This window comes from Anastrepha obliqua, chromosome 4 (assembly GCF_027943255.1).
Source record: "Anastrepha obliqua isolate idAnaObli1 chromosome 4, idAnaObli1_1.0, whole genome shotgun sequence".
In the NCBI taxonomy this organism is placed as follows: domain Eukaryota; kingdom Metazoa; phylum Arthropoda; class Insecta; order Diptera; family Tephritidae; genus Anastrepha; species Anastrepha obliqua.
In genome coordinates, this window is record NC_072895.1 from 24,525,851 (window position 1) to 24,549,224 (window position 23,374).

Sequence of the window (23,374 nt, forward strand, 5' to 3'; positions counted from 1 at the left end):
CAGCTAACTAAACCCTCTCAGTGCAGTGTAGATTACCGGTCGTCTTCATCTAGCTCATCTAACGGTAGGCACAGGAAACTTGCTGTTTCGACAGGTTGGGTCCAGAGCGAGAGGGATGTTAGATGAGTGGGTTTGGTGGGGCATGTGAAAAGGTGGTTGGTATGGTGCGGAGGCCTTTACATGCTCGACATATGTTTGGTATGTCTGAGTCAATTCTCGATAAGTAGGAGTTTAAGCTACTACAGTCTGCAGAACGTAATTGTGCCAAAGTTACGCGGGTCTCTAGAGTTAGCTGGAGCTCTTTAACTGCTGTGGGTGGTGGGTGGTGGTTGGACTCCGATTACGGCATTTGGGAGTCGGGAGCTAAAGAAGGTGGTAAGTGTCTCCCGATGAATGTCCTTAAGTGTATGTCTAAACACTGTCCGGTCCAGCAGTTGTCGATTCGTTTTGTCCTGGATCTCGTCAGAGTAGTTGAAGAGATGCCTCCTGACATGTCTGGGAGACGGCCCTGGTTCAAGAAGTTGTCTATGTCTGAAACCTATTTGTTGAGCAGTTTGTTGCGCTCCTTTACAGGAAGCATCTGTGACTCGTTGTGAAGGTGTTGTAGAGGGTCCCCTCCCAGGAGGCATCCCATCGCTATCCGAATAGCAATATTTTGGCATGTCTGCAGCTTTGTCCCCTGCGTATCACCATACACAGGCGACCAGACAGGCGCAGCGTAATTTAGAACCGATCGGTCCTTTGCTTTAAATGACGCCAGCAACATTTCTTTGTCTTTGCCCCAAGTACTGTCCCGGCTAGCGATTTGAGGACCTTGTTGCGGTTTTGGTCTTTAGTAGCAATTGCGGTTGAGTGCGCAGAGAAGGAGAGCAAACTATAGAAAGTTACTCCCAAAATTTTGGAGTTGTTTACCGCATTCACGTTACCGGAATGACTCGGGTTTTTCCCGATCAAGAGCTGTCTCCCCACTAAAGTAGTCCTGTCTACTGTGCACTGTACCTTACACCTCTCTTAGTCTTATCGTTTTTGCTGTTTTGTCTATAGCGTAGATGACGCCTCACCGGTCGGGGATTCTAAATGAGCAATTTAAGGATTGAATTGTGCCGAGTACACTGCCGATCCAGTGCCATTGTCCATCTTTTAGCTGACCGTATACCCGACTAGAAATTTTGGTAAGGCGGTGATTAGGCGCAAATAAGGTAGACCGCATTCCAAATTTGCGCCTCATAAGGCAGCCAAACTAGGCCAAAGTCCCGAAAGGTATCGCCACACATCTGCCTCATTAGGCGCAGGTTCGAAAAACCGAACTTCGGTAATACTCCGGATGTCCTTCTATAAATCAGTTAGGGATTCCAATTTATGCCTAAGTGAGACACTGCCACAGATTTTCGTGACCACAACCAAATTTGGTATTGTTCTGGCATGCCAATCTTTGCCTTGCCAAACGTGGGCCTGGTAAGGTAATAGTGAGCCGTGCCTCAGTAAGGCCTGCCTAATTCGTGCCTAACTGATTCTTCGGCATGCCTCACTGTAATTCTAGTCGGGTAGATATGGCGACCACTATCATCGGATGTGACTGTGGTCTACTAATCCTTTCTGTCGGGTATTCGTATATTGTTAATTCATCAGTAAAACACAAACAATTTTCTATTAAGTATAATCCTTCACAATCATCACCTAAGAAAATATGTTCTTTAATGTTCAACTTGGTGCCGTATACCAAAGCACCCTTTATAGTGACGCGCATTTTCCGAAAGAAGGCAAGAACTTATTCCCGTCTCTACTCTTTCGTTAAATTCTAATGAAATTCTCTTACCTTCAAAGACATTTGGAATGCCGCCTTCAAAGTACACCAGCGCTGGATACTCATGCACGCCATAGCCATCGGCAACCGAAAAGTCACGAGTCTTCACGAACGTAATGCCGTGCTTATCGCAGTCGTCGTCGATGTTCTCCAATTCTTCCAGCACTTTGGTGCACTGCTCGCAACCGTCGGCATCTAACAGAATGCGGGGGAAGAAGATGAATAAAAAAAAACGAAGCAAATGAAAAATGACTAATACATGCAAAGGGGTACAGAGAAAGCGGATAATAGGACACTGATCGGTTAAAAAAGCAAGAAAGTTAGCACAAGGCACTTCGCGACCCTCGAGTTGTTGGGCTGCTTTTGATGGGGTTTTTAATTATTTTTGTTCGTTAAAGAAATCTCCAACAAAAAAACGTTTTTAGAGATAGTGGAAAGGGTTCAAAATAAATCGGAGTAAGTGGTGTTAAAAATATGTTTGTTGTCGTTGTAGGTATGCAAGGTAATGGTAGAAAATGTAGCCGGTTGTAGGACGTCTGTGAGGAACCGCTGGTTTTACGTTTCGAATTTTTTTATTAGGGTTGAATTAATGCAGAAAAAAATGACCAAAAATTCAGGTTGCTCAAAACTGGTAAACTCTATAATCTAATTTACAAAAATCAAAATGTTCACGCAACGTGACAGGGGAAGTCAAAAAATTGTATTTTTACACAATTGGTGTTCGGGGGGAGGGGTATCTCTTTGCTACGCTATTAGTTCGCTACCATCGTCGTGCTTGCCGCCCGCGGAGGAGGAGGAGGAAGTTGTTGTGGCTCCCGTGGCCGTCGCTTCCGCTTCAGCTGCAGCCGTTTCACCTTCACCGCCAAACGTTGCTGCTGCGCCCGCACCGCCTTCCTGCTGCTGCGCCTCGCGTTCCTTCTTCAGACGTGCCTTGCGTGCTGCCTTCGAGGTGCAAATGTCGCACTGCGTTTTATTCCCTAAGTTCATAGTAGGTTTGGATTGATTTTTTTTGTTTTTTTATATTTGTTATTTGTTTTTTTGTGTGCAGAATTAAAAGTTGTTTTCGTTTTTAACAACATTATATGTTGTTGTTGTTGTTTTGTTTTTATATTAATTGGAAATTGAAAAGAATTTGAAGTTTGAAATTATAATTAAATATAATGAAAAATAGAATAAGAGAATTATTGTCTAAGCCTATGGTTAGTTACAGAAGAGAAGTTCTTTGTCGCCAATGAACTGCAACTACTTGAAAAGATTAGAAAAATTAGTTTCAAATATTTGGTTAATTACACATTTTTCTATGTATAAAAATAAGCTTAAAGTTAATTAAAAATTATATTAAATACAAAATTCAAATTCATTTTTTAAAGCTGCAATCTTTTTGCGCAAAAGTGTAACATTGAATGCTGCAAGTTGCATAGGAATACGGGGGATAGTTGATTTTCCACGAACATTTCCTAGGCTCAAATATTTTCATAAAAATCAGATACTCCTCAGTTCAAATATTTTAAAAACAAAGTTTATGAAATAAAAATTCTAAACTAATTCGTGTCTATAATAAGATACTCGAAGTTAGCAAAGACTGAACATTTCGTACTTTTTTGTTGTTTTTTTTTGTCAGGACAACTAGCAAGTACAGCACTCAGGCACAATTAAGTCAATTGTACTGCACTCGGACTCCCTTTTAATTTTCTTTAAATCTACCCGGCCTCCGAAAAAAACTGAGTAGATCTTGTGGTGCTAAGGAGCCAAGGAGATCGCTTCTGAACACATCAGTGCCAAAGACCTCAAGCCTGATTCGAGCGAAGGCGGGGCTGAGGCACAGAAAGTGGTCCGCCGCCTCATACTCCTCTCCACGTGCTGGGCAAAGTACACTGTCTGAGATGCCCACATTTTCTATGTCCTTCGCCCTCAGAAAGTGGCCCGTCATCAGTCCAACCGGCTGTGTGCAGTTCTTTCTGCTTCGCTGGACTCCACGTAGACCTCAGAGCCGGAGCCGTGCTCGGTCCTGGAGCCATCCGTGATAATGCGAAAACAGTGTTTGCTGGGCTCATTTTCAGAGTTTAACCACAATTGATGGTCTGGCGGACCATACTGTATCTCTTTTGGAGTAAAGGGGCATGAAGAGATTCGTTGGATCGAAGTCCATACCTTCTCTGTTTTCCAATGCCGGATAGGAGCCGTAACAGTTCCCATTGTGTTTCAGCCTGCAGGTGGCCTTCAAGGCCTCTCCTTGGATAAAAGCATCACGTGGTGGTAAACCAACCAGAGCATCTAATGCAGGGCCTGAAGTAGTCGGATAGGCAGGTGCTTAGTGTCAATACAAATACGTGATTTTTTTGTTTTATTCAGAAATCAGTTAAACCTCACACAGCAAACACCAACTATGCCGACTGAATTTCATTAAATTTCCGTAGGGGTCTTCTCAATCCAGAAAAATGTGGGATAACGGATAAAATTACACCGTTTAATTTGTTTCTATATCGACGCACATTCGAGAATACCCCTGCTTAAATTTTTCGGGCAATATTTTTGTGTAACATTTTAACCCTCCATTGAACCTATAAACTTAATATTTTCAGATTCTCAAAAATAAGTGTCAAAATGACCCACACGGGTTCGAAATATTGGCTGAAAACGTTTGCCAAAAATTTTCGCAATTATATTTTATTATAGACTCTTTAACAGCTTTCTCAAATAATTTAGATCAACTTTAAACCCAATTATGAAAACCCAAAAGGAAATACTGAAAAAAACTTTAATTTTGGAGAGATGCCATCGACATTACAGGACATCGACATAGCCAGCCTATCATGGCTTATTTTAAAATGGGCAATTCACGTATGGGGGAGAAAAACGCTAAAAAGTTAAGAAACTGGCTGGCCACAGGATTAAATTGTGGCTGTGGCCGAAGAACCACAGATTAGCCAAGAGTAAATCGAAATTTTTTTTAAACCCTGCAAATAAATTTTATGTTTTCATTTTAACCAAAGCAACTACAAGGTGAAGGTATTTATTCAAAATAGTCCCCTCTAGCCTTGAAACCCTTTTCGAAATAGTGTTTCAGGTCATTTTCCGAATATGAAGAAGTCACAGGGATCCATATCAGGCGAATACGGTGAGTGATTGATGGTTAAAATGCGATTTCTAGTCAAAAAATCAGTCACAAGAGTGGATCGATGAGCTAGTGCATTATTATGCAATAAGCGTCGGCTTCCTCCTTCGCGGTATTCAGGGTGAATTCGACGAATGGCTTTTTTCAATCGGAGTGAGATAATCGGAATGAATAATTGTAAGGGGTAACTGAGTCTTGAGAGCCAGATTGCTCTAAAACCCCTGGAAGATGCTCATATAAACTAAAAGTTTTTCCGAAATTTAAGTTGAAGCCTAATTTCATCGCGAAATCAAATACATTTTAACTTTTGTGAATACTAAAATCGAATTTAAAGCAACAAACTGGCTGATGAGCTGACAAACTGAGGAACTCCAAGGCTATCCAATAGCAACCGAAAATTCATTCTATCTGTAGACGGCCTGCTAGTGGAATAGCGATCGGAAGGGCGATATCTTTTGCGCACATTCCGATGAGACTCTGTATCCTAGTATTTTGGACATTGTCGTCAATTTTGTGAAAATTGGCTTATTTGTAGTTTAGAGTATGATTAGAAGTATGCTGAAAAAATTTTGAAAATTGTGATTATGAAATTATGTATAATTTTGTGATTTATTCAAATTAAATTTTTTTCAAAAAAAATTTTCATAAAGATTATTTTTCATTGTAAAAAATAAAAAGAAAAAAAAAACATTTTATGCTAAAATCCTATACCACTGCCCAAAATACTTGGCTCACTTGACATGGAATCGCTCTTTTAGCGGCCGGACGTCACTACTTGAATTCTAGTTTGAATTCAGTTGAATCTTGAGTTGAAGTGCTAACTAAAAATATTTCACCAACCGCGGCTCTAGTTTATGTATTTGTAAACTTCAGTTAAATACAGGCTCCGGCACTCGAAGTGTAACCAACTTCAGAGGTGGTCATCTAAAGTCTGCAACGTCACGTGGAATGGTCCAAAAAATGAACGAGCGACTTGAGCGAAATCTCCGACGAAGTGCCAATCAAATGTCGAAAGAATTGAAAATATCTGACCGCAGCATTCGCCGCATACTGAAAAATGATCTCAAAGTCAAGCCTTATAAGATCCAAAAGGCGCATGGTTTCACACTAAAGCAATAACAAGTCAGACTTGAGAGAGCGAAGAAGTTGCTTCGCTTGGCTGAAAGCGGTCAATTTCCGAACATTGTGTTTTCTGACGAGAAAACTTTTCAAACTGAGCAATTCGTAAACGCCCAAAACGATAGGGTTTATTTGACCGACCGTTCATACGAGAATTTGAGTCATCAATTGGGCACCAGGAGGCAGCACCCGCCACAGGTAATGGTTTGGTCCGCTCTAGCCGCAGATGGGCGCTCTCCAATAGTTTTCATCGAGCCTGGCGTCAAGGTAAATGCGAAAGTATTCTGGACGTTGCTTTCAAGTCGTGGACAGACAAATAGTTTGGTGGCGGACCATGGACGTTTCAACAGAACTCGGCACCGTCTAACAAAGCTCGAGTGAACCACGAAAGACTAAAAAACAACGTTCCGAACTTCATAACGTCCACACAATGGCTCTTAAATTCTCCAGACGCGAATCCGAAGGATTATTCTCTTTGGGCCATTTTGGAAAGTAAGGTCCAAACTAAAAGATTCACCAGTCTCGAGGCGCTGAAAAAAGCCATTGTCCGTGAGTGGGTCAAAATACCTGCTAGTCACATTCGGGCAGCTGGCGATTCGTTTCTCAAGGCCATAGTCAAGGTAAAAGATTGTCGTAGCAAGCAAAAGTAAAGTGATTCTTAATTTAGTATTATTTTCACACATTTTTTACTTTGAATTGAATAAAAGTTATTTTCCAAACTGAATTTATGGCCTTTTTAATTGGTTACACTTCGAGTGCTGTATTAGTTTTCCTAGTTCTGCAACATTGCGCATTCACGTCACCAAACCGATTGCAGCGTCTTTGCTTTTACAGCAAATTCTACAGATTTTATGCTAATTGTTAACTTACAGAAATAGACCGCAATCGAACCAGATTCCTCGATCAATTGAACCAGTCTCTCGCCTTCAAGATCTTCAATAACATCTCCGCTTGGGTCCTTTTGCGTTAGTAACCAAGCAAGAATTTGTTCTTCTTCATAAAGATCACCTAAAATGCGCATAAGAAAAGAATGATAAAATATGTAATAATGCACTTTTAAAATAAAATATTTTTATAATAAATAAAATATTGTTATAATAAACATAAGTAATGATTTCTATTACATCCTAAGCCCTCATATCCTCACCTGAGTGCACCACACACTGGCTTGGCGGGGAACACATTGTGATTTGGATAAGAAACGGTAGAACTTTGAGAGCCGTAAGGAGAGATTTGTTCAGTTAAATGGTAGAAGAGACATTTGAAATCACTAATAGTCCGGGAGCCAGGGGTCGATTTTGGACTGCGTTTTTATACCGTTAAATTCTTGACTCTACTTGTGATTTAGCTTTCATGAATAACGAAAGTGAACGTCAGCTGGCGCACCCGCGGTGGGTGTGATTGTGGGAGGGTACGAAACGTGTCGAAAAAAAATTCCTCTCAACTCATTTTATACCGGCTGAAATTTTTTGTGTGTATTTTTTAACATTTAGCAGAATAAAAAAAGGGCCGTAGAGGGGGGAAAATATGTCAGCTGAACAGGCGAACTTGTAAAATAAATTAAAAAGTAAAACTACTCTATGCCGATTGAAATTTTTTTACATAATTTTGGACACATATGAAAATATAATAATGATGGCCAGCTGCGTTTATAGCGGTGGAAAGACCGTCAGCCGGAGGATTGAAAATTCCGCGCGCCGCCGAGATGTATGAACGCAATGATACATTCGCCATCGAGATTTTAAAACAAAATTTGATATTAGCTCTTTGTTCGGAACTCATTTTAGTACCGATGACACAAACATATTGACACTTCAGTCGCAATAACTTCACTTCCACTGAACCGAATGTCACCAAGCTTTCTGCCATTTTTAACGTAGTGACTTAGTGGAAAACTATTCGGAAGGGCTATTATATCACTACACTGGGAAGGGTGCAGAGAACTGCATGCATTGTAGTCATGGAGAACTTGTCCCAGTGCTGTCCTGAATGTCTTCCATTCGACTCTTGCCTCCCATCGACTTTTACTATATTTCCATCGCTGCTCTAAGTGCAATCAGGTTAAGGGAGGTTGGTCTCTGGAGGCAAACACTCAAGGGACATGGTAGCATTTTGAACTTCCTACACATCTCTCTATCCACAAATTGAAGTTTGAGGGTAAAGCCAAAGCAATTTATCCAGATTGGTTAATGAGGGGAAAATCTGCACAGAAGCTGGTACCTGTGTCTTCACTGAAGGCTCCAAGATAGAAACGGTAGTCAGAGTAGAGGTTTTCTCTAAATAAATCAATTTATATATTTCCTTAAAATTGCCGAATACTGCTAGAGTTTTTCAGGCAGAAGTCTTTGCGATCTTGCAGGCATGCAAAGTGCTTAGAGAGCACGGGAGCGAGGGCGATATTAACATTTTCTCCGATAGTCCAGTCGCGATCAAGGCTCTGACAACACCAGGCACAGATCCAAATTGGTCAACTACTGTAAGGAACAGATAAAATCTCTTGGGTGTGCAGGTAACGTTTCTCTGATCTGAGTTCCAGAACATACGAGCATAAAGGGAAATGAAATTGCTGATGATCACTGAACCATCGGCACACACGCGGAAAAGCTAGATTTACTATTTCAGCGCCATTGCAGAAGCTATGGGGGCCTTTCAGAGAAGGAGACTGTAGAGCAGTTTATCTGTAAATGTTCGGGTTTGGCAGCTAAACGATTGAGGGCACTGGGTGCCGCTTTCTTCGAAAGATTGAGACAGTGCGCCAGCCTAAATTCCATCAATCTTCTGCAGTACATCAACAGCTCTAGCTGGGTGTAGATATCTGCCTGTTGGAAGTTTCGCAATAGTATCAAAACGACACCTTAGTGCAATTTGGAGAGTGCCAGAGTGCGACTTCAACCATTTTACTCGCCTACCTACCTTAAATGTTCGCCAAGCTCGAATAAACAGCCAATAATATTTTTCCTGGTGTGCTGTGCTTAGAGGGAGTGAAGGGAATCATCTACTATGAGCTAAACATTCAAGTTGGATCTCTACTATCAACAACTGATCAGATTAAACAGGGCGATTGATCACAATGAGCGAATAGGATTGTTTTCCTTCAAAAAAAAAAAAAGGAGAAAATACACTTATTGGATGAAATCATACAATCCTAACTTTTTGTAGGACTCGGCTAACGTGCCTAGGATCAACATATTTTGCATCCTTTGTGGATTTTTTTTCCTTGTTCACCCCCCTCGGGAGTATAGGGTCTCGACAAGACATTTGTCTTTTGTTGGTTACGTAAATCTATTTGATGTTTAGCAGGGTAGGGAATTAGCCTGCCGCTACCAGTCCTAAACTTAGGAGCAACGCCTTCTTACTCCTTGGAGCGCCACCTGTGTTTCACATTTTTCTGCCAGAAGGATCGCACAGATGATTGAGGACTTCGCTAAAATTGATGTGTCTGCGCTATTACCGCGGTTGCCCGCTTCCTCCTGCTGGCGCCGCTGATGCTATGTGTAACTGTGTGTTGATCTTTGTTTTTGCTTATTTTACTAGCCACAATGCAAATAATGCGCTGACTATTGTGCGGGAGTGAGAATGGAAAGGATAAGTTTGGGTTTGAAGAGTGAGTTTGAAAATGTTTTTTGGAATGGAAAATTATTAGAAGGAGGGAAAGTAGGTAAATTTGGAAAAGTGCTTCACGTGGGATTCGAACACACAACCTCTGGGACTCTGGGGTAGACTACCGAGGTCCTTTAAGGATATTGCTGACAAAAGGCTGATTTTAAATACACGGCACTGGTAACACAATGGACGGTAGAGGTCTAAGTTACATCTTTAACAGATCAGCCGACTCTACCTAACCTAACTTGTTTTGGGTCCACTGTAAAAACAGCAAAACAACAAACAAATATATATATATTAGGCCGGGTCGATTTGTGGGGAGGCAAAAAAATCGCCCATTGCTCTGTGAAAATCGTATTCTAGGGATCAAAATAAGAAAATTTGCCGAAGGAACCATACCTCTAAAACGAATTCTGATGTCCCCCAATTTGGGTCGAACTTTTTAATTTCTTTTCTCATGTAAAGGCCAAAAATGGTGATATTTTGAAATGATTGTATGGGGAACGCCCCAGGGGAGTTCCAGGGGGTGTGCCACTGGCATGGGTGGATCGGCCGTCCAAAGTTAGTGGGGTCAGTCATACATTTGGACTCGATTGGAGCACTCTAAATGGGTCAAAGTGGGATTTTTCGTTCGACCCAAATTGGGGGACATCAGAATTCGTTTTAGACGTATGGTTCCTTCGGGAAAGTTTCTTATTTTGATCCCTAGAATACGATTTTCACAGAGCAATGAGCGATTTTTAAATCGACCCGCCCTAATTCATATATGATTGGTGGGTACACCCTTTATGGGTGTTTGGCCGAGCACCTCCTCGTATTTGTGGTGTGCGTCTTGATGTTGTTCCACAAATGGAGGGACCTACAGTTTCAAGCCGATTCCGAACGGCAGATATTTTTTATGAGGAGCTTTTTCATGGCAGAAATACACTCGGAGCTTTGCCATTGCCTGCCGAGGGGCGACCGCTATTCGAAAAACATTTTTCCTCATTGCGGTCTTTCACCGAGATTCTAATCTGCGTTCTCTCTGAATTCCCATTAGGCTACGGCGGCCGGCAACTACGGCTTTTTGCTTGACCAAATATGTGCGTTTGACCTAGTTAATGTCCCCACTCACTACTTACCGGCGTAGATAACTGGTTCCTTCGATGTTGGCTTAAAGAACACAATTGCGGGCAGCGCGAAGACACCAAACTCCTTCGCCATCTGCTTGTCATCGATCTTCACGAAATCAATGCCCGCCTTATCGGCATCATCATCGATATGTTCCACCTCCGCGAGTACTCGCGGACACTGCTTGCATTCTTCGCTATCTACAAAAAGACATTTTCAACCGCCATAACACAAACTTGCATAGAATCGACGAAATGTCGCTGCTGCTTACAGAAAATCACAGCCAAATAATCGGATGATTTGCGTATTTTCTCAAACATTTTGCGATTCACTTTCTCAATGTGGTCGGTCATCTCCATATTGGCCGGACTCGTTAGCCAATCCAGTACCTCCTCCTCATCGTCAATATCACCGTCATAGTTGATGGGCTTGCCTTTGCGGAAATATGTTATGCCAGGTGGATTGCGGTAGCCATATTTCTTGGCCATCAGCTTGTCGTTCATTTTCACAATATAAATGCCATATTCCAGCGCCTCATCGTCGATCAATTCGATGTGACGCAAGACACGTGGCGCATCCGGATCGTCCTCTTTGTCTGCATGGATAAGCAAAGAATATGGAAATGGAACAATTAATAAAAAGTATAATAATAAATGGAAAATGTTTATGTGACTATCTACACAATGGATGCATATTTGGGTAAATCGAATAATTATTCAAATATGAGAAAAAGCTTTTCAATGAATATTGTGCATGTATTTAACTAATTTTGCTATTTTTTGTTTTTTTTTTTTATATCAAGCAGTTACAGTTTTTAGTGGGCTGACTAGAGCTAGACTAATATTGCTACGACGCGCTACACGCTTTCATATTATACAGTTGTTGTTATTACCGCAAAAAAAAATATATTTAACCATCAATCTGGCTTACTTTGTTGTTGCTACTGCTTTTTATTGTTTATGCATTTTACTTACAAAAAACGACAGCTAGGAAATCTTTGGTGCCAATGTAATCATTCAGTGTGTCGCGATCGATCAGCTGTATGCTTTCGTCGGCTTTTTGCTCCAATATCCATTTGAAGACTATTTGTGGATCCTCAATATTGCCTATAGGTTTTGAGTGTAAAATTTAAAAATTTGATTAATTTTTGCTAAATATTTAGAAGACTTTAGAAGTAGATATTTCGATACTTTTTACCTGTTTGCTGCAGTGCGCTGATCAATTCAAAAGAGTCATTGCGACGTCGGCGATGTTGAAGAAAAAATTAATTTTGCACAAATCATACAAAGACTAGGTTTATAAAGTGTTGTTGTAATATATTTTGGCACATTTCCTACTACTTTACTATGCAGAATTCTATTGAACATAACAGCTGATGTGAATTATTGGGTACCACCACGAAGCATCGCAAAAATCGGATAGTGAAGAATTTGGGGATTATTTCTTAACAGACCCAAAGGGCTATATATAGTTATATATACCTATATAATTGGCGCGTACACCCTTTTTGGGTGTTTGGCCGAGCTCCTCCTCGTATTTGTGGTGTGCGTCTTGATGTTGTTCCACAAATGGAGGGACCTACCGACTTTGAACGGCAAATATTTTTTATGAGGAGCTTTTTCATGGCAGAAATAAACTCAGAGGTTTGCCATTGCCTGCCGAGGGGCGACCGCTATTAGGAAAATGTTTTTCTTAATTTTGGTGCTTCACCGAGATCCAAACCTACTTTCTCTCTGTGAATTCCGAATGGTAGTCACGCACCAACTCATTCGGCTACGGCGGCCGCCAACCGATTAGTCTCAAATTTTAACAGGAGCTTCTTAAATATATTTTTTAGCAATTAATTGAAGAATTTTTCTCACCGATAAATATGTTTTTTTTATAAACAATTTAAGGCCTAAATTATGGACAAAAACCGATTTTGTTTTGAGAAACCTCCATTTTGTCAAAAAAAAAAAATGTAATATAATTATTTTGCTTATTCCTTCGATTAATTACTACATTTAACATTACTTTAACGAAATATGTGTGGTGTTTTATTTTCAGAGGATCCAGTTCAGAGATATAGTGGCCATCGCAAACGTCTTTTTTGACAGGAGCTCACGGAGATCAGCTGTAGCTCCTTTCCAAATAAATATTTTTACTAATACTAAGTCATAAAATACAGTTAAAAGATAACATAAAAGTATAAAAATTTTTAGACCAAAAAATTTAAAAGTTTTCTGGAAAATTCCCTTTTTTCGGCCTTCTAACTGTATATAACCCCTCCAGGCAAGCTTTAACAGCTTGCAATTTCATAATTCCCTTGTTATTGCTTATTTGTTGTGGTCGCGTTGATGTATTTGAGTTTAAAATGGACAGGTTATTAGTCTAATGCCGAGCGGTCGGCTTTAGCCCTCAGACCTGCTCCCAGCTTTGTTGGACAGGTACTGAGCTTGAAGAAGTTAGCTCCTTTTGCTATTTGGGTTGCATTATACCTTCAAGCGGAGGCTCAAAAAAAATTATTGCCAATCGCATAAGTAAAGCGAAACAGGCATTTTTCGCACTCTTAAAGATGTCTAGAAATCCTCTGTGATCTGTGATCGTAACACCAAAATTGAAATATTAAACTCTTATGTTAAGTCCACCCAATTGAGCGGCTGCGAAACTTGGAATCTTACAGCCATAGACTTGTAGCGCATACGAGTATTTGTGAACCGTCCCCTCTGTTTATTTTAATTTTTACTTTGTCGGGACAGATTAGCCAGTACAGCACTCAGACACAATTAAGTCTATTGTACTGCACTCGGGTTCCCTTTTTAATTTCCTTTAAATTTGCTCGACCTCCGAAAGAAGTCTGAGTAGATCTTGTGGTATCAAGGAGCCAAGGTGGTCGCTTCTTATGGCTTCTCATCTATGGCTAAAACTTCAAGCCTGATTCTAGCGAAGGACGGGTAGATGCACAGAAAGTGGTGCGCCAGCTCATCGCGCCACTCCTCTTCACATGCTGGGCAGAGTGCACTGTCTGAGATGCCCACCTTTTGGATGTGCTTTGCCTATAGAAAGTGGCCTGTCATCAATCCAACCAGCTGCCTACAGTCCATTCTGCTTTATTGCGACAGTCGGTCGGATATGACAGATAACATCAGTTTTGTCCATCTGCAGCCTCTCTCAGCCTGCTAAGCTCGCTTGCGGGCTAGAGTAACCCGTTTGTTAACCGTGGCTTTGATGGTTGCAGGAGGGAGTGGCAGAACGGGCTACGGGTGAAGGAAGTAGGCTTCAGAGTCCATTCTGGCTAATGAGTCGGAAATCTCTTTACCCGCGATACCCACGTGTCCCGAGACCCACGTTAACATCAGGATATTATGCCTGCCGACATAATTTAACCTGTATTTACATTTCTCGACTACCCTTTAAGTGGTTGAAGGACTGTCTGAGGCCATGAGCACAAGTTTGCTGTCGCTACAGACACATACAGATCTGCCTCTCTGTACAGTAATTCGCATCTTCTGGCCCAACACCATATCCAATCAAAACTTATGGGATGTGAGGAATCAAACTACAATGCGAATGTAAATACTCAAAAGAAAGTGGGAGTGGCTTGGACACATTTTAAGAAGATACCAAACGATAGCATCCGTAATGCGATTGATTGGAACCCGCAAAGTAGCCGACGCAGAGGGAGACCATCACTAACCTGGAGAAGAACTTAGAAAGGGAAATAGAAGGGACAAACAAAAATTAGAACAAACTAAAGTGGCTGGCGTCCGACAGAAGTGAATGGAGGAAGCTTGATGTGGCCCTTGTACGCCTTTGTGCCCTCGCAGAACCATAGGAACTTATATATATTGTTATTATCTTTTAGTGACACCAGTTTGCATCAATCAAAAATGTATTCTGTATGAAAACCGTGAAGGAAGTGCTCGTGTGCATAATTCATCGGATGATCAGAAGATCAGCTGCAATGAGAATCTTCACATTTTGGTGGACTCGCAATGGTTTGACTGTCGGCATACCATCGATACTTTTTAAAGCTATCCATAGCATTGTGCTTGCCCTAACCACAGCCATATGACTGTACAACGTGGAAGGTCACCGCAATGATCAAGAGGCGTCTCCAAACGTTCACTAATCGCTGCTTGCGCTGCATAACGCGAGTTTTTTGGTCTCAAACTATCTATATCAAACACCGAACTACTGAGGAACGCCAAACAATCCAATGGGCCGACTGAAATCGGCAGCAGGGAATGGCAACGAATCGGCCACATCCTGAGGAAGAGTGACAATTACATACATCGCCAAAGAGACGCTGCTATCGAATCCCTTCCAACAGACAAGACAAACCACGAAACATCTAGCGCCGTTCAATGGAGGCTGAAGTGCGGTCTGCGAAGAATAAGACTGGGAATGGACTTAGCGTCCTTGCTGATGGCACGTTCGATGGCCAAGAGGAGTTGTTGACGCCCAGTGCGCCTGAGAGCACAATGGCTCTCAAATTCACCAGACGCGAACGCGAATCCGATCGATTATTCTCTTTGGGCCATTTTGGAGAGCATGGTCCGAACGTCCGACCTAAAAGATTCACCAGTCTCGAGACGCTGAAAAAAGCCATTGTCCGCGAGTGGGCCAAAATACCTGCAAGTCACATTCGGGCAGCTTGCGATTCGTTTCTGGACCGTCTCAAGGCCATAGTCAAGGCAAAAGGTGATCATGTCGAGCAAAAGTAGATTCTTAATTTTGTATTATTTTCACACATTTTTTACTTTGAATTGAATAAAAATAATCTTCCGAGCTGAATTTATGGCCTTTTTAATTGGTTACACTTCGAGTGCCGGTCCCTGTGCTAGGGACGCCTCATCAGATGTTGTCATATTTCACGCTTCTGCACCATACGTTAGGACGGGCATGAAAAGAGCCTTATAGAGTGTTAGTTTTCTTCATCGAGAGAAGACTTTACTACTCGATTGCCTACTCAGTCCAAAGTAGCACTTGTTGGCAAGAGAGATTCTTCGTTGGATTTCAAGGCTGTCACTGTTATCGGTGTTAATGTTGGTTCCTAGATAAATGAAGTCGCTTACAACCTCGAAATCATAACTGTCAAAAGTGACGTGGGTGCCGATACGCAAGTGCGCCGACTGTTTATTTGCTGATTCGATTAATCCTCGTTCAGCATTAGACCCAATCGCTTTGCCTCTTTATCCAGTTTGGAGAAGGCAGAACTAACAGCGCGGTTGTTAAGGCCGATGATGTCGATATCATCGGCATACGCCAACAATTGTACGCTCCTATAAAAATTTGTGCCTGAGCGATTATGTTCTGCGGCTCGCACGATCTTTTCTAGCATCAGTTTTAAGAAGTCAACTACTAACTTTTAGTTTACCTTCGTAATTTTTTGTTTTTTGCATTTCAGTTAGTTGGAAGCCAGCTGCAGTTGGCATCGTCAAATATATCTACTTTGCTGAATATTCCTTGTTCCGATCGACAACAGAGCGTATTTAAAACCTTCTGAGCATCGCTGCATAAAAATCACCAGCTGCTTGTATGGAAGGGTGATAGATACCAGGTTTGCTCGTTAGGTATGGTGAAAAAAAAATTTTGAGGAGAACTTTGGATTCTTCGTCATTTGTTTTGTGTTTTACAAAATTTAGCTTTGCTTCGTGAAAGACAAAACGATTAACGTCGGCAATTCGCTCAGAGACGAATAACGGTCTGCAAGGTAGAACACCTTTAAAAATCTTTCCATAATGGGTTGTATGGAAAGACGAAGGAGCACCAACTGCGCTCTCTGAGAAACTGCCCAGTTCGGCTCTAGTGAATTTGCCTACAGGGTACTCGCTATGTTTATATGTGTGTGTGCCATATGTACATGCTGTACCCCTACAAGTTAGCTGACAATCATATAAGCACTCATATTATCATCATCACTATCCTCATCCAACTACACATTTTCGTTCTAGGCATCGGAAAGTTCTGATAGTTTCCCCTTGTCGGTGTGATATTCTATTTCTCTTTTACCAATAGCTATTTCTTATAATTAAAAAATATATCCACTATGCTGTAAAGACAAGGCAACTAATCATTTTTATTCTTACAATGTAATAACTGCTGACTACTAAACTCCTCATTGTCGTCATCACAAACTTCTCAGCACTAATAGATATATTTCTCATTTTTGTTCTCAAAAAGTAATCAGGACAAACTCCTCATTTTCATAAAAAGTAATCAGACTGAGGAGTTTTTGTCATCATAAAAGGTTTTATTTAGAAATACATACATATATAAAATTTATATTTTTTTGTTTTCATTAGAAAACTTTTACAAATCAATTCGGTGTTTCATCCACGGAGATTCGAACTCACGATTCATTTTTCAAGTTTCAGTCAAGCATCTACTCATTTGGCTATGGTGACCATACAACAAACACAGTCAAATTTCTCACAAGAACTTTTTTCAGAGAAGCCACATTAAAAGCATACAAAAGAGTTGCATTGGCGCTTAAAGTACAGTAGATATATTTTGCACTTATATGAAATTGCTATTGGTAAAAGAGAGATAGAATTCACACCGAACAGGGGAAAGGAATATCAAATGAGATATTTGATTTCCCCATTAAAAAAATTGTATATGCTTTTCTGATAATGCGCATGTATTAGAGACTAATAAAATACTTGTAAATGTGTTGGAATTTTTGTCGAAAGTGCTCAGCACTGTCTTGTAGGGACAGCTGTTATGTATTAGTATTATTATTAGTATTTATGCGCGGCTAATGAAAGCAATTTTTAGTATATCAAATTTCCAGCATAAAGTAGCAACTCGCAGTACGCCTTGAGCTGTTCAGAATTAGTTTGTTTATCTCAGCTAAAATTTTGGCAATGTTTCAAAAAAATAGTTTTTGTTTATTTCAAAATTAAAATTTACAAATGCATGTTAATTTTTTGAATGGCTGGAAACATAACTAAAAGCGTGGGTGGGGTTGAGTAGGAGAAAATTATTTACGAGCGCATTTGGCATTCGAAAAGCAAAAAGAGATATTACAATTTTTCAAATTTCTACGGGAAAATTTTTTTAGTTTTACAGCATTCCAAGTACATAAATACGTGCATGTATTTGTAGTTATCCCATAAATTTGCAATGTTAATTGTCATCAAAGTTATTTAAAAAAAATTTTTCAAAAAAAAAAAAAAAAATTATTTTATTGCGTCGAAACTATGCAAATATTTAAAATGTTTCGCTATCGAAATAGAGAATAGCGGCAAAATAAATATAATGGAAAAATTGGCCATTGTCAGTGTCTATGGCTATGAAGGTGTCTCCCCAAAATAGATTACACACTTTTTCTATGATCTTTGCGTCAAAAGTGTCAGATTAGGAACGACTCGTGGTAGGCCTTGGCAACTGTAAACAACTCTGCATCATTCTATTTGTGAATTTTTGTTGGCGCCATCCATTTTTTGTGCGTAAAAATATCAGCATGCGAGCGAAATATACCAACTACAAAATGATGCTCTCTTTGAATGCAAACAACTCTGCAGCTGAGGTACGCAGAATTATTATGGAAACTCTTAGCGCGACTTCAGTCAATGAAAACACGTGTCGCGGTTGGTTTTAGCTTTTCAAAAGCGGTTATTTTGATGAAGAAGTGAAACATCGACCTGTACAGCTAGAAAAATGCAGTGAGGATTAAAACTTGCTGATTTAGTCAGCCGACTGACTGAGCCGTATCAGTGTGGCTTTTGAAGTGAGGAATCTACCATCGACCAGATAATCGCAATACGCCAATACTTGCAAGATGCCTGGGAAAAATAATGCACATCCAGCTTCTGCTTACCGAAAATATCGACATTAGAATTGCGTCATTACTTCGGCCTTTTCTTGACTGACTTAATAAATAAGTTAAGCGAATGGGTCTGAAGGTGAACGAGTACCGAAACGATATATCTCCGCTAATCCAGCAAACAGTCACTGTTGGCAGTTATATTTTTGAAGTAGTAGCGAACTTTGCTTACTTGAAAACCAGCACTAACACGATTGAAAGGATCTACCTTGAAATCTAACGTAGAATCTCGCTTGCCAACAAGTGCTACTTTGGCAATTGAGTAGCAAAGTTCTCTTTCGAAGTAGTAAAATCCTCTCTCGAAGTAGTAAAGTCCTCTCTCGACGAACAAAAATCACAACTTATAAGTCTCTCATCATGCCCATTCTGTTGTGTGGCGCCATAGCTTAGACGATGACGATGTCCTATGAGGCGGCCCTTGGAGTGTTCAAGAGAAAGATTGACACGGATTCGTGATTGCGAATATAGCCGACATTGCTCCAGCCCGGAAGGTTTTTGGTGCGAAAACTGCTATTGGTGGTAGAGAAAAAGAAATGCTCTCTCTGCGTTAGAGAGATCAAAAGGAGATAAAGATATTCGCTTCAGTTGCTACCTACGGTACCTGCTGCTGATGGTAGTGAAAAAAAAAATGCTCTCTCTACATTATAGAGGTCAAGTGAAGAAGGGATTCCCTTTAGTTGCTGTTTCTAATTGGTTCCGTTTAGCACAAGGAAGAAATGAGAGGCTCGCTTTATTGAAAACTGTTCATGCGGTTACTGCGCCAATTAAAACAAAAGGAACTCAGTAATTAATGCCTACCAATTGAAAGCTGTGGGAATGATCAAAGCATAAAAAAATCGTCATTCATATGATTTGAAACCAAGGGAGGTGAAGCGACAATTTATTCGCTTGCGATTAACTCTTTGAACGAGAACACAGGAATGGTTTTTGCGTTATATTGTGAATGGCGGATTCATTGCGATAGTAAAAGCTGACATAAATTTTGAACTGAGCACGTTTTTCAAAGATTTTTGCAGTACTAAATCCGCATCTGAACATCGTACAACATCCGATGAGAAGTCATGTCACTTGGAATACCCGGTCCCTTAATGAAGGAAGGTGCCTCTACTCGGCTGGTTCATGGCCTCGTAAGAGCAAAGGCTGACATCACTGCCGTCCAAGAGATGTGATGGACGGGGCAAGGCAAGAAGAGCATTGGACCTTGCGACGTGTACCACAGCTGTCATTTAAAGGAGCGCAAATTCGGTATTGAATTTATAGTGGGGAAGAGACTTAGTCGCCAAGTACTTTCATTCACTCCGGTGGGGGAGCGTCTCGCAAAAATTCGCATCGGAGCGAGATTTTTCAACATTTGCTCATTCGCGCCCCCCCTCCGACGAAAAAGAAGGATGATGCGACCAAATCGTGATTAGCGACTTCAATGCCAGGGTGCGCAAGGAGGTAATTTTTGGTCTCACAGTCGGAAAATTCAGCCTGCTCAACGAAACATGCAGTAATGGACAGAGGCTGATCGACTTCGCCTGGGCCCGAAACATGGTAGTATGCAGCACCAGATTCCAGCATAAGAAAATACACCAAGCGACGTGGCTGCCTCCTGATCGAAAAACGCGAAACTAGATCGATCATGTTGCGATAGATGGAAGACCCACACTTCTGGTGTTTTAGATGTAAGTACGCACGATGCGAGGACCCAACATCGACTCAGATTATTACCTTCGTGTAGCCAAAATACGCACATGCCTCTCTGCAGCAAAAAATGTACATCTAACTACCCAAAGAATGTACGACATCGGAAAGCTGCATTCACAACAGACAGCCCGAAGTTTCGCCACTCGACTCTCATCACTGCTCTCAGAGAGAACTGCCCACCAATGCGGCATGCAAGAGCAATGGAGCAACAGTTCGCGTTCTTTACGTACCACCGCTGAAGAAAAAATTGGATTTCGGCCAGCCGGAAAAAACAATGATATTTCAAATTTCATATACATAAATAAAAACTGTAAAAAAAAAACAAAAAAAATAATAATAATAATGGTGCAAACATTTGGTAGCATACGCGTCGTCTTATTACAACTATTTTCATTTTGTTGTTTTGTTGCACCAGCTTATTTGTATTATTTTTAATAAATACGAGTCCCTTTGAACACTCATTTTTTGCAAATTACAACAAGCAAAAAATGCCAACAACATGCAAAATCTCACGCTAAACGGTATTCTACTCCGCAATCTTAGCACTCTAAATAAAGCGGAAGAAAGAGGGAGCTCGCCAGCTCCTTTCTGGCTTGATAGAGGAACAACTACATAGAAGAACAACTGGATAGAGAAACAACTCGAGTTGCAGAAAAGAAGTATCTTCGATGAGATTTCGGAACGAGTGGAAGCTTTCGAGTGATGCAGCGGTTTGGCGAAATAACGGCTGAGATAGCGAAGCGTGAAAAAAGCGATGAAAATAATGGAAGAACGTGTGGGGAAAGCTGAAGCATAAAATGCGGAACGCTGAAGCATAAATTGAGCTGAGATCAACTACATAGTGGAATTGCGCTACTTAAGCCTCTGCGCTGGATGCGTGCCAAAAGGAAGCTGTCTCCACCGATCATACTGAGAGTATTAAAAATATTTTTGGTAGCCTGTGTCATTCTCTCAATATACCTGCGCCACAAGTTTGCTCTGCCTTTCGACTGCGCAAGCAGAGCAGCTCTACTGCGTCTGCTGTTATGTTTCAGTTATCATCTTCTGCTGATCGCTCAAGAGTATTCAAATCAGTGGCTTACTATTGCAAAGCTAAAAAGCGGCCACTATAATTCTGCGATGCTTGAACTCAAATCACAAGGGAAATTACGCATACACGAGGGTCTCACAAAAAACAATCGCGAGTTAATGCCTTTGCAATGCAGCTCAGAAGAGAACACAAACTCACAGCTGCTTTCTGAATTCGTGGTTATTATTGGTTTGTTCATGAATCAAATAGTTTGTAACAAATTATCACGTTTTGGTGTTCATGTACCCAAAAAACTAAGCAAAGTAGGGAAAGTGAGAGAGCAAAATGACATTTCGTTTTGAGGGGAAGCTGCAAGTTTTTACTGGATAAATTTTTATTGTACTTGTGAGAAATTGCAAGTGCAAAAAAAAGCTGGTTGGAAGGTAAAAATAAACACGAATTATACAGCTGATCGCAAAGTAAAAATAAACAGGAATTAAAATTTGCGAATTGCAATTGCTAATGGAATCTTCTTCATATGACAGCGATGATGAAATGGAAGAAATTATTGTGGACTAAATGAAATCATGAATTTTTTTTAAGTTTAATACGAGGTAACTCTAGTGAAACAATTTTTAATTTTTGTGATTTTTCCTGCCAATAATTTCATCAGTTGTTCGTAAAACTTGCAGATTGTTACTGGTTTTGCGTTTCTGTAATTTTTTTGATATTTTGCTATTTGAGAGAGAGAGTTCTTGAAAATTAAGTTACTGGCAAGTTACTGGATAATTTTTACATAAACAGACCTTATACGTACGCGATTTGGGCCTTTTAGCATTGACCATACTTAAGAAGTTATATACAGTTGAAATTTTCAAAAAATCGTTTTTTTGTATTTTTTTCTTAATGTACATATAATTAAGAATACACACAGAAAATGTAATATCATTCCGGCGAATATTTTCGAAGTTACACGAAAATTTGAAAAGGCGTTTCATAGTGCTTGAAAGTACAAGGCCAGAGCGGCAGTGCAGTGTTTTTCAAACTTTAAACGCGTTTTTCTCAAAATGATGGCCGACTTTGAAGGTGAGCAACATTACTCGAAAACGGCTAAGCCGATTAGTCTCAGATTTTAACACGAGCCTCTTAAATATATTTTTTAGTAATTAATTTTCTGACCGATAAATATTTTGTATAAGCAATTTAAGGTCGAAATTTTAGTCAAAAACCGATTTTTTTTGAGAAACTGCCATTTTTTGAAAAAAATTAAAAAAAAAATTGCTTATTATTTCGATTAGTTACTAGATTTAACATTACTTTAACGAAATCTGTTTGGTTTTTCAATTTCAGAGGATCCAGTTCAGAGATATAGTGGTCACCGCAAAACGTCTTTTTTGAGAGAAGCCCCCGGAGATCAGCTGTAGCTCCTTTCCAAATAAATATTTTTACTAATACTGAGTCTTAAAATACAGTTAAAAGATAGCATAAAAGTATAAAAATTTTTAGATCAATAAATTTAAAAGTTTTCTCAGAAAAAAAACTGGAAAATTCGCTTTTTTCGGCCTTCGAAATCACCAAAATCGATTCTGTGTTGGCCACTCATTCAACTTGATTTAAGGGGTTATACTCGTATACGTATTACCCCTTAAATCAAGTTAAATGAGTGGCCAACACAGAATCGATTTTTGTGATATCATTAGTTGGCTTTTCCAGTAACAAATTAGTTAGGGCAAGGATGTACCCATCAAAAAGGAAAACTAACCATATCCCTTGAAAATTCCAAGAAGGATAAGAAAAATTACTTAAAATTTTATTCTTGCTTATTTTTTTAAATCCAATGTATTTCCAAAAGTTATATGGCATTAATGAAAACCTTTAGAAAACATGGATTTTCGGGCTCAGCGGTCGATTGCACATAGGATTTGGATGGTCTGCAGAAGAGAGGTTTTGGCTGTAAACTAGTGTAATCCTCACATGTAAAAAAAATGTTAATACACGCATCTAATCCAGCAAAGATATACGGCATGCATGCTTCTGATTTTATAATTTTACGCCGATAGAATTCTTGACGATGTTGATGAAAATTTTGACAAATTATTGAGTTCTTCAACG

At 40.1% G+C, this 23,374-nt stretch overlaps 1 protein-coding gene across 6 annotated transcripts in view; it reads right to left on the reverse strand.

Annotated features, from left to right (window-relative positions):
• The window catches only part of LOC129246023 (uncharacterized), a 122,885-nt gene that overhangs the window by 18,823 nt on the left and 80,688 nt on the right, over window positions 1-23,374 (reverse strand). For 4 of the 6 annotated variants that reach the window (XM_054884522.1, XM_054884520.1, XM_054884521.1 and 1 more), the window contains 5 exons: window positions 11,726-11,857; window positions 11,023-11,346; window positions 10,763-10,951; window positions 6,909-7,046; window positions 1,817-1,999 (listed from right to left, as the gene is read on the reverse strand). In XM_054884522.1, the coding sequence (XP_054740497.1) occupies window positions 1,817-1,999; window positions 6,909-7,046; window positions 10,763-10,951; window positions 11,023-11,346; window positions 11,726-11,857 (966 nt within the window). Of the gene's footprint in view, window positions 1-1,816; window positions 2,000-2,568; window positions 2,782-6,908; window positions 7,047-10,762; window positions 10,952-11,022; window positions 11,347-11,725; window positions 11,858-23,374 lie in introns of all 6 variants that reach the window. The other 2 variants (XM_054884518.1, XM_054884517.1) reach the window with 1 other exon arrangement.